The 14,809-nt window shown below is 43.4% G+C and overlaps 1 protein-coding gene across 2 annotated transcripts; it reads right to left on the bottom strand.

The window, feature by feature from the left end:
* Positions 1 to 859: 859 nt before the first annotated feature.
* Positions 860 to 12,587, bottom strand: ppp1caa (protein phosphatase 1, catalytic subunit, alpha isozyme a). 2 transcript variants are annotated; one of them, XM_014203342.3, is made up of 8 exons: positions 12,434 to 12,587; positions 12,073 to 12,183; positions 3,226 to 3,357; positions 2,750 to 2,980; positions 2,552 to 2,656; positions 2,048 to 2,271; positions 1,317 to 1,451; positions 860 to 1,130 (listed from the first exon to the last, which is right to left on the bottom strand). In XM_014203342.3, the coding sequence occupies exons 2-8, from the start codon at positions 12,125 to 12,127 to the stop codon at positions 1,014 to 1,016; spliced, it is 999 nt and encodes a 332-aa protein (XP_014058817.1). In that variant the 5' UTR covers positions 12,128 to 12,183; positions 12,434 to 12,587; the 3' UTR covers positions 860 to 1,013. The 2 variants fall into 2 exon arrangements, with proteins under 2 accessions (XP_014058817.1, XP_014058818.1); XM_014203343.3 differs by having other exon boundaries at positions 12,073 to 12,180; positions 12,434 to 12,565.
* Positions 12,588 to 14,809: the final 2,222 nt, after the last annotated feature.

Genomic DNA, 14,809 nt, shown 5'->3' with positions numbered 1-14,809 from the left:
AACGACACTGGGCCAATTGTGCGCCGCCCTATGGGACTCCCACTCACGGCTGGTTGTGATACAGCCTGGAATCGAACCAGGGACTGTAGTGACTCCTCTAGCACTGAGATGCAGTGCCTTAAACCTCTGCGCCACTCGGGATCCCTGAAATTCATTATTTAGTGACCTTAATTCATCCACCAAGTACAAGTGTGGAGCAAAAACCCACGGAAACCCTTTGTGGAATGAGTTCGACATGTGGGTTAGAGGAATTTAATATATAAACAAATCACAAAGCAATGGTGAGGTGAACATAGTGAACAGTGTGATGGAATATTTTAAATAAATGGTTCTTTATTAATCATTGGCTTCCAAATAAACTAAAACTCACGGATTGAAACTTTTTTATGCATCTACAAAAGAAAAAGAAAAACAGAAAAACTATTTCACATCCATGATTGCGTTTTCAAATCATTGGTTTTTGGGAGAAAAAAAATAAACGTGTCCACTTCTTGATCTTTGTGAATCCATAAACTAAAAGGGTCCATCTGCACATATCCACCTGTGCTCTCAGTGTGTGGTGTGTGCCGTTGTTACCATCTGACCATGCAGATTGACCCCATTCCATACACACACCTCTCAAACAGGATGTACAAAAGCTTGTGTTGAGCATCAAAACAGTGCAGGGCCCTAACAAACAGTAAAGGCCCCCCCCCCCCCCCCCCCCCAGGTGTGCATTTACATCACTGAAAGGAAGGACCAATTTCATCTACAAAGTGACAGGAGAACAGAGCAGGGGAAAGGAAGGACATACAAACAGAATACAATAAACCTCTCTTTCAGACACACACACAGACATACATACACTCAAACAGTTAAAAACAGTATCAGAGAAAAAGAGGACCGAACCCTAGGTACTGTCTGCTTTGTTGCTGTTTGGTGATGAGGGAAAAGGAGGGAGGTAGAGAGAGTGGGGGGGGGGGGGGGGGGGGAGAGACAGGGGTGCTCAGGGAGGGGGGGGGATCTAGTGGGTGTTATTTCTTGGCCTTTCCGCCTTTGGCGGAATTCCGTGGCGGGGTGACGGGGCGTCCAGATCCCATTCCTCCACCTCCACCATAAGAGTAGAGCTTCTTATCCGCTGGCTTGAGAATCTGAGGAACAGAGAGGCTTTTTTTAGACAGCTATAAATATACATATACTCCTACAGACTGAACACTGCAGCACATAACAGGTAAGACAGGGGACTGGCAGACCTTAAAAATCTAGACTGACAGACAGGAACAGCCAGACTGAAGGAGAGAGAAAAGGGGCAGAGAGAAAAGCAGAGGAGTACACACCTGAAAGGAACACATGAGGGTCTCATCCACACTCATCATGGCACCGGCATTATCAAACTCTCCACAGTAGTTAGGGGCAGAGAACAGAGTAACAAGCTGTCTCTTTGCAAAGAACTCGTAACCGTCTTCTACCACCTGAGGACAGGAATGAAAGAGGTAAGAACGCAATGAAAAATAAACAGGAAAAATACCAGGAGTGGATAACCAACAACTGCAGGGCAATCAGTTCATTTCAAACAGAGGAGTTACCATCTTAAATGAACACAACCTCCATCGCCAGTAAACACACAAAATGACACGCTTTAAAGATGGAATCCGCATCAGGGGAAACAGAGCCACTGTTCACCCCAGCACCTTTGTTGTGAAACGGAGTAGTCGTCTTCGGCAGCATGGACCAAAAAAAAATTGCAGTACATATTCTGCTGTTCTATCGCGCGTGCAATGATGTCAGAGGCGGAAAAAAATAGGGTTTGTTGTTAACAGCAACTTCTTTGTTGTTGTAATATCACAAACAGATGTGGCAGTGTCACCAATTAAGGATTCCAGCTTTTAAAAAGTGCTTCAATATTTATGTAGGTTACATTGACCTTCGATCATCTGATTTCCCTGATTAATAACAAGATCCCTCTATTCTTTCCAAACCTACCATTGGTTTGACAGTGTCCTGCAAAACACTCTTCCGAGCCCCTAACCTCCATCCAAAACTCTAAACCACTGAGCTAAGCCATTACCTGATGTGCCCTGCATATAAGGTCCATGTCGTGTTTGTGCAGAAATTTGGCCACCACGTCTGCCCCGAATGTGAAAGAGACCCCGCGGTCGTTCTCGCCCCAGCCCAGGACATCTTTGTCTGGGTCGGCCCACAGTAGGTCACACAGCAGGCCCTGGTCAGGCACATCTGTGGGTCGCATCACTCTGCGCACCTGCTCCATGGACTGGAGGTCTGGAGAGAGGCCTGGACAGAACATAGCACACAGAAACATTACATCACCATACAAATGAATGATGACTGCCATGATACTGTCTTCTACCACCAAGAACAATAATATCTGAAATCACACCTTGATAACTACCACCTCTTATCAAACATATAGTGTATACACGAGTCATCTTCCACCACAAATACTTAAGGGGAGTGATTAATCCAAACGATCATGGGGCCACCAAGTGCTTATTGATAAGGCCCACAGGGGAGAGACCCACACACTCAGACCATGCAAGCATACACCACCCACCTCCATGGCAGCAGAAGATCTTCTCATCTACAATGGCAGCCACGGGTAAACAGTTGAAGCAGTCTGTGAACGTCTTCCACAGCTTGATGTTATACCGTCTCTTACCTAAAGAGGAGCAGGGGACATTACTAAAAGGCTATTCTCTGTGTGTTCCGGTCTCCTGTTGTTAAGCATGTGTTCCAGCTTCTCGGCACTTACACTCATCATAAAAGCCGTAGATACGGTTAATGGAGGCACACTCGTGGTTGCCGCGCAGCAAGAAGAAGTTCTCTGGGTATTTGACCTTGTAGGCCAGAAGCAGGCAGATGGTCTCCAGGGACTGCTTCCCTCGGTCCACGTAGTCCCCTAGGAACAGGTAGTTGCTCTCTGGGGGGAAGCCTCCATACTCAAACAGCCGCAGCAGGTCGTAGTACTGACCGTGGACGTCACCTGCAGGGGGCAGCACAGAGGTGGCCAGTCAGTCACTACCACACCTTCCCTGACTACATTAGATCTGTGTGTGTATACAGGCCGTTGGACTGAGATAGCAAAGGCAATTAGAGATTAGAATTCTACAGTAAATCAGACAATCAGTCGTGTTGTGAAACCTTGGAGCTTTCACTATCAGTTGCTACACTGACATTAATTACTATGAAACCAATTTCAGCCATCGTAACTTATCCAATATGACTCACCGCAGATCTTGAGTGGTGCCTCAAGCTCGAGCAGGATTGGCTGGCTGAGGAAGATTTCGCGAGACTTGAGGCAAAGGCCACGGATCTCGTTCTCTGTCAGCTGAACGTTCTTGCCTGGCCGAGAGCCCTTAACTGGAGGAGAGAGAAAGACAGAGCAAACAGAGTGAGGACTGACATTGCGCTTATTGGAACAAACATGCTAGGCCAAGACCATGGAAACAACACATACACAAATAGCACAGCACAGCAGAGCAGAGAAACCAATCAATATCACGGGCCCCGCTGACAGTACAACCCTGAGCATACTGCAGAGCCCAGAGCCAAGGTGAATCTGCTCACACAGCACAAGCCAAGAGGATGAACTATTTGATGTGAGAATCTCAAGGTTACAGAGCGTGAAACCTAAATGAAAAGGGGGTTGGGGTCTTTGTTTCTGAGCACTCAAGGCTAGGGGATGATGATGGCAGTGTTGAACTGAGCACTAGCAGAAGGTACAGGCCTGGCTATGTGTCTGAACAAATGTGTGCAGTGTGCACCCAGCCCCAGAAGCACGTATGAACACACCACCTGCCTGTCTGCTGATGTAACCAGGACAGAGAGGCTGCAACGGAAAGAGGCACACGCAGCGAATCTCAATGTACTCAAAGAGGGTGGAGGACAAACAAGGATCAAATACACTGCCCTTCAAATCAAAGTAGGCCTAAATCACAATTAAATAAACATATCATTGATGGCCAACTTCAGAGCTCTCTGGTTACAAGTGCACCGCATGCAGTCTGTTAGCATAGGGTAGCCTGTGAACTGACAGCAAACGTTGCTAGGCCGCCTCTGACCACAGGGCAGAGGTAAGCAGGCTAGTAGTAGCAGGCTGGTAGTAGCAGGATGGTAGTAGCAGGATGGTAGTAGCAGGATGGTAGTAGCAGGCTAGTCTGAGATGTGGTCAGGTCACAAGGGACACATGCACAGTGCTGCGCTGAGCATCTTCCTGAGGCATGCTCCTGGCTGTCCCCTAACTCTGCTCACTGGATCTCAAGAATCTTACATGTTTGTTGGGTATAGTAGCTAGTTATGACATTTACACACATTCTACCAGGAAAAGGAAAACCCACCCTGTGGCTGTGTAAGTGTTTATCAAGCAGAGGTGCAAATCCACAGTGCAACTGATATGATAAGTGTTCAATGATCAACACAGACAAGTGATCAGCTCTACTGGAGCCACAAATTGGTAAAATGTTTAATGTAGTTAACGCACCATTGTAGCTCTGGAGCAGGGAATACTCATAAGTATGTTGGCATGATTTGCAGGGCAGCTTGAGGCTTTTGTGGCACTGCAGGTCAAGTACAGGTTTAACATGATCAGCTGGATGAGGCTCCTACTTCAATCTCAACACTCCTCCCAAACTAAAACCTTCACTGTAGCTGCAAGGGATCACTACAACAGCACATCTATAGTCAAACAAATACAACAGTAGGACTGTATTATTCAGAAATCCTGTTTGCATGACAAGCTCCAGGCAAGGATATAAAGGAGCATGTAGTAAGTGTATTCAAGTGACTAATTTAAAAAAATTATTTCACCTTTATTTAACCAGGTAGGCAAGTTGAGAACAAGTTCTCATTTACAACTGCGACCTGGCCAAGATAAAGCAAAGCAGTGTGACACAGACAACAACACAGAGTTACACATGGGGTAAACAAACAAGCCAATAACACAAACAAGTCAATGATACAGTAGAAAAAAGAAAGTCTATATACAGTGTGTGCAAAAGGCATGAGGTGGTAGGCAATAAATAGGCCATAGGAGCAAATAATTACAATTTAGCAGATTAACACTGGAGTGATAAATGAGCATATGAAGATGTGCAAGTAGAGATACTGGTGTGCAAAAAGAGCAGAAAAGTTAATAAAATAAAAACAGTAAGGGGATGAGGTAGGTAGATAGGGTGGGCAATGTACAGATAGATGGTCTATGTACAGCTGCAGCGATCGGTTAGCTGCTCAGATAGCTGATGTTTAAAGTTGGCGAGGGAAATAAAAGTCTCCAACTTCAGCGACTTTTGCAATTCGTTCCAGTCACTGGCAGCAGAGAACTGGAATGAAAGGCGGCCAAACGAGGTGCTGGCTTTGGGGGTAATCAGTGAGATATACCTGCTGGAACGTGTGCTACGGGTGAGTGTTGTTATCGTGACCAGTGAACTGAGATAAGGTGGAGCTTTACCAAGCATAGTCTTATAGATGACCTGGAGCCAGTGGGTGTGGCGACGAATATGTAGCGAGGGCCAGCCGACTAGAGCATACAGGTCGCAGTGGTGGGTGGTATAAGGTGATTTGCTAACAAAACAGATGGCACTGTGATAGACTGCATCCAGTTTGCTGAGTAGAGTATTGGAAGCTATTTTGTAGATGACGTCGCCGAAGTCGAGGATCGGTAGGATGGTCAGTTTTATGAGGGTAAGTTTGGCGGCATGAGTGAAGGAGGCTTTGTTGCGAAATAGACAGCCGATTCTAGATTTGATTTTGGATTGGAGATGTTTAATATGAGTCTGGAAGGAGAGTTTACAGTCTAGCCAGACACCTAGGTATTTGTAGTGATGTACGGGGGAACTTGTGAAAGAATGCGCATCAGGGTTATTTGTGTCACAGAATCAATTCCACCCCCTTTCCTGCACGTTCTGCTGTCTTCCCTAGGTGCAGGTGAAAAGTCCAATGCCAGTGCTCTATAAACCATCACAGGAGAACTAGGCATCAACAGAAAGCCTAATATTCAACCAGACACTTTTTGTGCTCCATCATGCACCTGGTACTGTAATTGCTGAAGCTAAATGGGGTATCGATACACTTAAAAGAGCAGAACAATAAAATTGCCCGAAACCCTTCAGTGACATTCTGCTTTACAAGCTGGGTGCAGACAGTGTTCTTTACAAAAACACACACCGGGGTTAATTGAACACTTGTCAAAGCTCTGACAGCTCAATCTGAACATTGCTGACCATGCCAAATACCAAACTAGAGAACATGCAGTTATCACACAACACAATGCCACAGATGTCTCAAAAAGAGGGAGCGTGCAATTGGTATACTGACTGCAGGACTGTCCACCAGAGCTGTTGCCAGAGAATGTAATGTTCATTTCTCTACCATAAGCCACCTCCAACGTTGTTTTAGAAAAAGTGTGAGGCCAGTTGGACGTACTGACAACTGCATACCACGTTGTGTAGGCGAGCATTTTGCTGATGTCAATGTTAGGGTATGGGCTGGCATTAGGTACGAACAAACAAACAATTGCATTTTATCGATGGCAATTTGAATGCACAGAGAAACTGTGACTCATTGTCGTGCCATTCATCCGCCGACATCACCTCATGTTTCAGCATGATAATGGACGGCCCCATGTTGCAAGGATCTGTACACAATTCCTGGAAGCTGAAAATGTCCCAGTTCTTCCACGACCTGCATACTCACCAGACAACTCACCCATCAAGCATATTTGGGATGCTCTAGATCGACGTGTACGACAGCGTGTTCCAGTTCCCGCTAATATACAGCAACTTCACACAGCCATTGAAGAGGAGTGGAACAACATTCGGCTTGGGGATTCGAACCAGCAACTTTTCAGTTACTGGCCCAATTCTCTAACCACTAAGCTACCTGCCGCCCAACTATGCAAAGGAGATGTGTCACAAGATACTGACTGGTTTCCTGATCCATGCCCCTGCCTTTTTTGTAAGGTATTTGTGACCAACAGATGCATGTGTATTCCTAGTCAGGTGAAATCCATAGATTAGGGCCTAATGAATTTATTTCAATTGACCGATTTCCTTATTTGAACTGTAAGTCAGTAAAATCTTAGAAATTGTTACATGTTGCATTTATATTTTTGTTCAGTGTTGTGCTTTCACAAAAATATATTCTGCCCTAATAAAATCACAGGCAGTGGGAGAGGGGCACACACATTTGTTCTGAAAATGGAGGATGGAAACGGACGAGGACTTCCAGGTAGGACCTCAGCAATAGATCTAAATGAGCAGTGTCATGTTTGGGCAGCAACACAGGCCTTGGCCCTAAAGAGTGAAATGTGGGTATAAATAGGGTAGTGCTGCTTGTCACTTTAAACCTGGATTAGGGTCGGCTAAGCCATGACAGAGCTTACTCTAAAGTTAGCCACATGGCCAATGGCAACAGTGAGCTTAGAGAAGGGGCGTGGGGGATGGGGAGGGGGTCAGACAAAGGGCTTTCCGCTTTACTGGTCACGGGATAGAAAATAAAAAGTTGGACAAGCACAATAGGAAAGCCGTTGGGAATCAACAGTTGGCTGGCTTCAGATTCCCCACCTGATATGGACATCCTCTTAGATGGTGACAGGAGGTGGTAGTAGCGGCCTGGACTGATCGTTCAGATGTACAGGTCAGGAGGCTGATGGTCAATCCCATTGAAACTAGTCACAACGTTACCACATTTAACTGGTTTGCAAACATTGTCACCGGGCTGGCCCATGTGTTAAGGTGTTACATGGTGCAGCTAAAGGTCGATGGTGGTCAGTGCATTCTCTGACAAACGAGTGATTAAGCAACCAGAAGGCAGTTACCTTGGCCTGTCTCTACATCATAGAAATACAGCAGGATTGGATGGACAAAAAGCCACAGGTGATGGTTTATGGACTGGCCAAGACTTCAAAACTAATTCAGAAAATGCCATACATGATGTGTTAGGTTAATTATGACAACTCTCACGACAGAGGCAAACACTCTGCCTTGTAATGAGTTGCCACACCGCAAGAGAAAAAAAAAGGTTTGCTATATATACTGCCAGTACAGCTGTTTTTCTTCTTTTTCTGAACTTGTCAGACAACCTTATCATGAACAGAGTAGAACACGGTTTCCACAACACTTCCTGCCATCAAGAGCCACAGTCAAAGTCAGAAGGGGCTAGGGCTGAGCGATATATCTAATTAATTTGAATGTGCATTTTAGCGCGAAATTCCAAACACATGCATCTCAAGAATAAAGCTGTCCCGTTTTTATGAGCATTTGTGTCTGCTTGTCTTTTTACTCCAGTGCTGTGTGCACCTTCCCATTCACACACACCAAGCCCCTCCCCCTGCCACTCACAACAACAAAGTTGTTAGACTACTTCTTTCTCTATGACAACAAGCAGTTTAAACTGGCCATTTGCATTTGAGGTTTGGTACAACAGAATCACTCATATGGACACCGAAACACATTCGAGACATTTTACTGTAGTAGAAAAGTGAACCTTTCCAATGACACCCTTTATGTCTCAAATCCCAAAATTTAGCACAGAGCAGACCCTGTCTAATCTACTAGCTGTCTAGCCTGTTTTATAAATGTGCAATGAGCATAAAAACTAACAACTAAAACATTATGAAATTTCTATTTGATCAATTAAGTAGCAAATAAGCCATTCCATGGTTTGTTAACCAAATTCAACACCCATTTAAAAATATATATACATATTTCACCTTTACTTAAACCAGGTAAGCTAGTTGAGTTAAGTTCTCATTTACAACTGCGACCTGGCCAAGATAAAGCATTGACCTCCATATAAAAACACCATCTGCTGGAGAAGACAGATTTTGGGCCCAGCTATCCCTCTCGCTTCACCTCTTCCTCTCTGGTGTGACTCACAAATTTCAGTTAATTACTATAGCTCCTGCCTTGGGCCAATCAGTGTCATCGTTCACCCAAGTTTCATCAAACTCGGGCCAGCGCTGTCGGAGATGGCGTTCTTACTAACGTACGAACAGAGACCGATCCACAGTCCCCTACCTGATTTCATTGTGGAAGAACGACAAAGTGGACAGGCTAGTATGTTGTTCAAACAGTTGGAGACAGACAACATGGTGGAGCCAAAGATTTTTTATAACTAACCCAAGATAGAGCACAGCCTGGCGTTTCCAACGGGAACAAATGAGTCATAGTGGGGAGAACAAGCAAGGAGTGGGCAGAGCCAAGCAAGAGCAAGAGAGGTCCTATTGGCGCGTTCTAGCATATTTCCGTTAAGGAACACCTACTCTGAAGTGTGTGTGTGTGCAACAACTCAATTTGCCCTTGCACTCCTCCTAAACAACATTTTAATTGTTTGACTTTGACAAAGGGTAAAATCTCCAAAACTTAGTCCACTCTTCATAACGGATTCTAGCTTTGAGAACAGAAAACTGTTGAGGTCAAATGTTTCATCGAGGAGAAAATGATCACGATGTCGGCAAAAATCCATCTCGTTCCATCTTGGCTCACTGCCGGCCACTGGGCTCTCTCTCATCACCATATTAGGTAGTGAGTGGAAGTGTCAATCGGATGCTTCACACTTATACATCCGATGAAATGTCTGGATTATTGTTCTATCTGTGGTGGAGCCCTACAACATGATGCACCGCTATTACCATGATGTAGAGGAGCAATAACACAGAGAAAACAGACATGTGAAAATGTCTAGGTTAACTGCAGTACCATTACATTCAATAATTGTCAAAACATAAATAAGCGATAGCCTATAAATTGATACAGTAATAATCTGTATACATCTAGATCAATAGATTTCAAAAAGGGAAGAACAAAACAGCAGATTCAGGGGTTTGAACACCTGATGTGACTTTTAAACCAGTTAGACCAGACTTGGAGAGAGACATTTAAAAAAAAATAATCTAACTAGACAAGTTCCAAGAGCAGCAGAATGCCCCACTTCCTGTTTTCTGAACTGTTCCCAGGCCAGCAGAAGCTCATGTCTGGCTCAGCCACTGTGCTCATTACAGCGGAAGGCCCCTGCAGATTTAGTAGCTGGAGGGGTTTATGTTGGTCTGACAGCCTCAGGTCTCCCATTACACAACATTTATCATACAGATCATAAGTTTGCTTCTGCCCCCCCATGTACACACACAGTCCCCAAGGCTCATATCTGTTACTATAGAAGCCATCATAAATCTAAGGAGTGGCCAGGACTGAGGGTAGGCAAACCTGTGTGGTATAGACAACTTCTCCCATGCACCAAACACTAACGCCTACATATTATTCAACAGTCATTAACCTCCACAATACTCCAAGAGTGGTGTGGTGGTCACAAACAGAAACACGGATAGCGGAATCGTTTTAATCCATCAATACGTCCATAAGCTGCCCATAACAAAAGACGTGTTCAGAGTAAAAACCCAAGAGAAAGAAAGACATTAGGACTGCTACTTGCAAACAACACTGTCCCTCACATTCCCCAAGTCTGCCCATATTTCTACTATTCATGCTTCGGTAGCCGATGTGAAATACCTAGTGGTGCGGGCTAGTAGTGTTCAATTACTACTAGTGCTGGCTCAGAGCTTGAAGTAGTTGTTTCCCTAGCACTTGAAGGGACACTGCTTTTGTGGAGCTATAGGTAATGATGCTTCTTGGGTGAAAGTTGGCGGTGTTCAGAGGGTCCTTGGTTCAAGTCCAGGTTGGGGCAAGGAGAGTGACGGAAGCAACACTCCATTACATTACAAATCTACTGCAATCGCAGAGAATGTAATGTGCCATAATGTTTCCACCTCTAGTGTTTACAGTGTGCACAACTTTCAGCCCTGCTATAAGCTACTTGGCCAATGAAAAACAAACCCAAATCTGGATATTCCCTTTACTTTATAATGTAGTAAAGGCCATTGGCCTTCTTTAGACAGACAGAGTCTAAAACCAGGGCACTGATGTTTCCTGTCCATGGAATTTGGAGTATCACAGTAGTACGTTATCATGGTGGAAACAGTTGCACCGAATGAAAGCCAGTGTGACCCATTGGTGCCCTTCACTCTGTGTAACCAACCACTAATGATATGGCTAAACCTACTGTAGCTTGCATTTAAACAATAAAAGCAAGTTATTACTTCAGCAAGTACGCTTTCAGCACATGATAATTGCATCCGCAGCCCTGAAAAACATGCTTAAGTATGCTTCTCCCTCATCCAGGCATGAATTGCAATGGGCCTGCTCCGACATAGAGCATCCTCCATTCAGGCTGCAAATGCATCACTTTCCTCCTTAACTAGCTTTAATGGGCATTAAAAAAACTGAAAATATGCATACTTTATGAAACAATTTGTCTTTAAGGACAATTTAGGATATGGCACATTCTTGGTTGAACATGGTGTGCGACATATTAGATTGTCCAAAAATATAAACAATTGTGGTGGTAAATTGTGCTTCAAAAATAAAGTATGCATATTTCCCTTGAATGGAGGATGTTTTATGTACAAGCCGATCCATAGGGGGACACTAGTGTATTACCGGGAATGCACATCCAACCTAGACGATGGGCGCAAGATCTGTACTATCTTCTGCCTAGGCTACAGTATAACCGGTGTGTGTTAGACATAGCTAGCTAAATACTGGCAAACAAAACCTCCTAACCGAGGTTAGTGGCTAGCTTCGCATTCATTTTTATAACAGCATACACCAGACAGAACACGGAACATATTTAACGTTAAAGTAACTAGCTAGAGTTAGTTAGCTAACACAGCACCATCGTAAAATAGTCGTGTTTGTCATCTTAATAATGATTTGCCATTAATACTAATATTACAACAAAATGGGCACTTCAGGCCGAGTGATAAAGATTGAAGCAGCAAGCCAGCCATCTCTCATTTGCCCTACTAGTTCGTAGACCTAGGTAACGTTATCTCGCACTCTAACCAGGACCCATCGTTTTCAAAGAGAACAGCTAACTTGACGTTAAGCCTACTAACTACGCTAACATACACCAGACATCATTAGAATTCCGACGCTTCTTTGAAAATACAAAAATCCAAATAACAACTGATTCGTAATTAATCAAATTAAGTGGCTTGATTCCTAGTTAAGTGCAAATCCTCACCTTCCAGAAGACGCTGTATTATGGAGTCGATGTTTAATTTGTCCGGCTCCGCCATTTTACTTATTTTTTTGTCGTGGTTCAGGCAGTCAAGACCTTCGTTTCGTGTTGCTTCTTCGATGAGACAAAAAAACAAGTACCGATCAAGTTAAACAAACAACTGGGCAGCTTATATTTTGTTATGTCAAATTGAGGGGGGGGAAAAAAATGTAATTTGGCTTTACTTTCCCTTCCGTGTTGTAGCTAGCTAGTTAGTTCAAGCTAGCTAGCCGATGTTAGTTAGCTAACAAACCAAGCTACCCGCTTTAGTTATAGCTAGCCAATAATGAATGATGCAAATATGAAATGTTAACATATAATCAACCTTTGATGTGACAATAGTCTTCCCGTGTAGAAGACAGGGCCCTTTCAGGTCTGTTTTGTGTCTTTTTGTCTTCGTATTTCAGAGTCCCCCTTTCTCTTCCCCCACTGAACTTAAAAAGGGCCGTGTTGTTCAGGGGAAGCGAGAAGAGAGGGGGTTGATACTAAGGCGAGCTTTAGATTTACTCAATGATGATTGGGTCACTGCTTGATTTTGAACCCATGTTGTCGTTTGCCATTGGATACCTTGTACATCCGTCACACACTGGTGCCCCACCTCCAGCTGTTTTACTGATGACATCAACGGTCGTCACTAGTTACCACTACTGAGGTATAAAGGACTACCACAGCCACAAAGTCAGAAACTCTGCCTATTTCTACAATGTATCTTCTTAAAATGTGATTTTAGACCTAGCCTTTACCATAACCACACTGCTAACCGTATACCCAACCCTAACCTTAAATTAAGACCGAAAAGCATGTTTTCAATGATTTTTACGATATAGCCAATTTCGACTTTGTGACTGTGCTATCTAGTGGAAACCGACGTCAATGGGGTTGGTACAGGCAAGGACTGCCACGGTGTGTCAGAAGTTAAAAGTGTAAGGCATATTTTGCATTAGTGTAGAGTCCAGGGTTTCCCAAACTCGGTCCTGGTTTTTGCCCTATCACTACACAGATTATTCAAATAATGTAGTAGGTTAGTGTGTCGTGTGTAGTGTATAACTTTGTGGGAAGGTAATATGTGGATGTTATGCAACCCTAACCCATCTCTTTCCCGACATTCCTCATTCCTTCCCATTATCTCCACAAATTCACGTTCCTCCATTACAGGTCAATATTACACAATCCTCCTCCTTAGTCGTTCTTTACCAGCTTTCCAAATCCATCCCTCACCTCACTGTGTTTCTATTCGTCAGACAGTTTCGACAGAGGTATGGGCTAAACTTTTCCTTGGGGGTGTGGGGTATGGGGTGGGACATTGTGAGTTCTGTGCCTTATGATACAGGTAGGGGTAGGGGAGGGGGGGGACTTCGACTGAATTCACAGTGAATCATAGGCTACATGTTTACTATGAATCAGAGCCTAAATGTGTGAACTCCAAATGATTCATGGTTTCATGATGGTATTGAGAGACCTCTGCTGTTATTGTTGTTCATGTCTTCAATCTATACAACCAAAAATAAACAATTTATCTTTCACTCACATATCCTTTGTTTTCATTTTTTCATGTAGTACTAGTGGGTAACACTTTATAGTCGATCTGTAGATGCTCTTCAGACTATCCGTAACATTTCAACTATCTACTAAGCCTAGCCCTAACCCCAAACTGAATCCTTATCCTAACCCTAAACTTAATAACCCTAGCCCAAGCCCTAACCCTTACCCTAACTCTTATTCTAACCCTAACCGTAACCTTAGCAAGCAGTTTCTTATCAACAGATAGTTTGTTGTCAGTATGACCATCTGTAGAGCGTCTACAGATGGACTATCCAGACTATCCAAATAAAGTATGACAGGGTAGTGAACCTCATTTTGCAGTAGCTTGGTGGTAGTTGAACTAAATTTGAATCTAGGTAGTGTTTTCAGCATTGAATTATTTTTTTGAGATGTAGCAGTGTAGCTAACTACTGGAAGTACACATTACTTTTTTGCACAAATATAATATGGGTGAAGTGGGCAATCATTTCCTTTCTTTTTCAGCATCAGGCCATAATTCTCACTTGAAACAGTTTTTATGTTTTATTGTTTTATTTATTCATTTATTTGGATCCCATTAGCTCTTGCAGAAGCAGCAGCTATTCTTCCTGGGGTCCACACAAAAACATAAAACACGACAAGTAACAAAACACTGATAAACTGACAGACAAGAACAGTCACACAAATTTAAAATACAATGAAATACAAACAATACAATTAAAGAATAATGTGTGTGTTAGATTGTGTTAATGTGTGCGTGTGTTTGTGTGAGTGTCATTTCACAGTCCCTATCGTGTCATTAGATGTTGTTTTATAAATTAGCTTTTTACTTTAGTAATAGGTTCTATTGGATAAATAACTCTCCAACCATGTGATGGCAGATGATGTAAAGCCATAGCAAGAGAGTTTCTTCAATAACAATTTATGATCAATAACATCAAAGGCTGCACTGAAATCTAACAATACTGCTCCAGCTATCATCTTATTATCCATTTCTTTTAACCAATCAACAGTCATTTGAGTCAGTGCAAGTTGAGTGCCTTCTCTATATGCATGCTGAATGTCAGTCGTTAACTTGTTCTCTGAAGAATAGCATTGTTTTTGGTCAAACACATTTCTCTCCAGTCTACTAAGAACAGGCAGCAAACTGATTGGGCAGCTGTTAGAGCCAGCAAAGGGT

This window comes from Salmo salar, chromosome 06, assembly GCF_965601325.2.
Source record: "Salmo salar chromosome 06, fSalSal1, whole genome shotgun sequence".
NCBI classification, from domain to species: domain Eukaryota; kingdom Metazoa; phylum Chordata; class Actinopteri; order Salmoniformes; family Salmonidae; genus Salmo; species Salmo salar.
The sequence above is the reverse complement of the archived record's forward strand: the minus strand, read 5'-3'. Positions and strand labels throughout refer to the sequence as shown.

What these genes read in the sequence shown, in the direction of transcription:
- ppp1caa (XM_014203342.3), bottom strand. Translation starts at nt 12,127, where the DNA reads ATGGCGGAGCCGGACAAATTAAACATCGACTCCATAATACAGCGTCTT. An exon ending in CTACGGCTTTTATGATGAGT is followed by an intron (nt 2,657 to 2,749) that starts GTAAGTGCCGAG and finishes GCTCCTCTTTAG; the next exon opens with GTAAGAGACGGTATAACATC. An exon ending in TTATATGCAGGGCACATCAG is followed by an intron (nt 1,452 to 2,047) that starts GTAATGGCTTAG and finishes TCCTGTCCTCAG; the next exon opens with GTGGTAGAAGACGGTTACGA.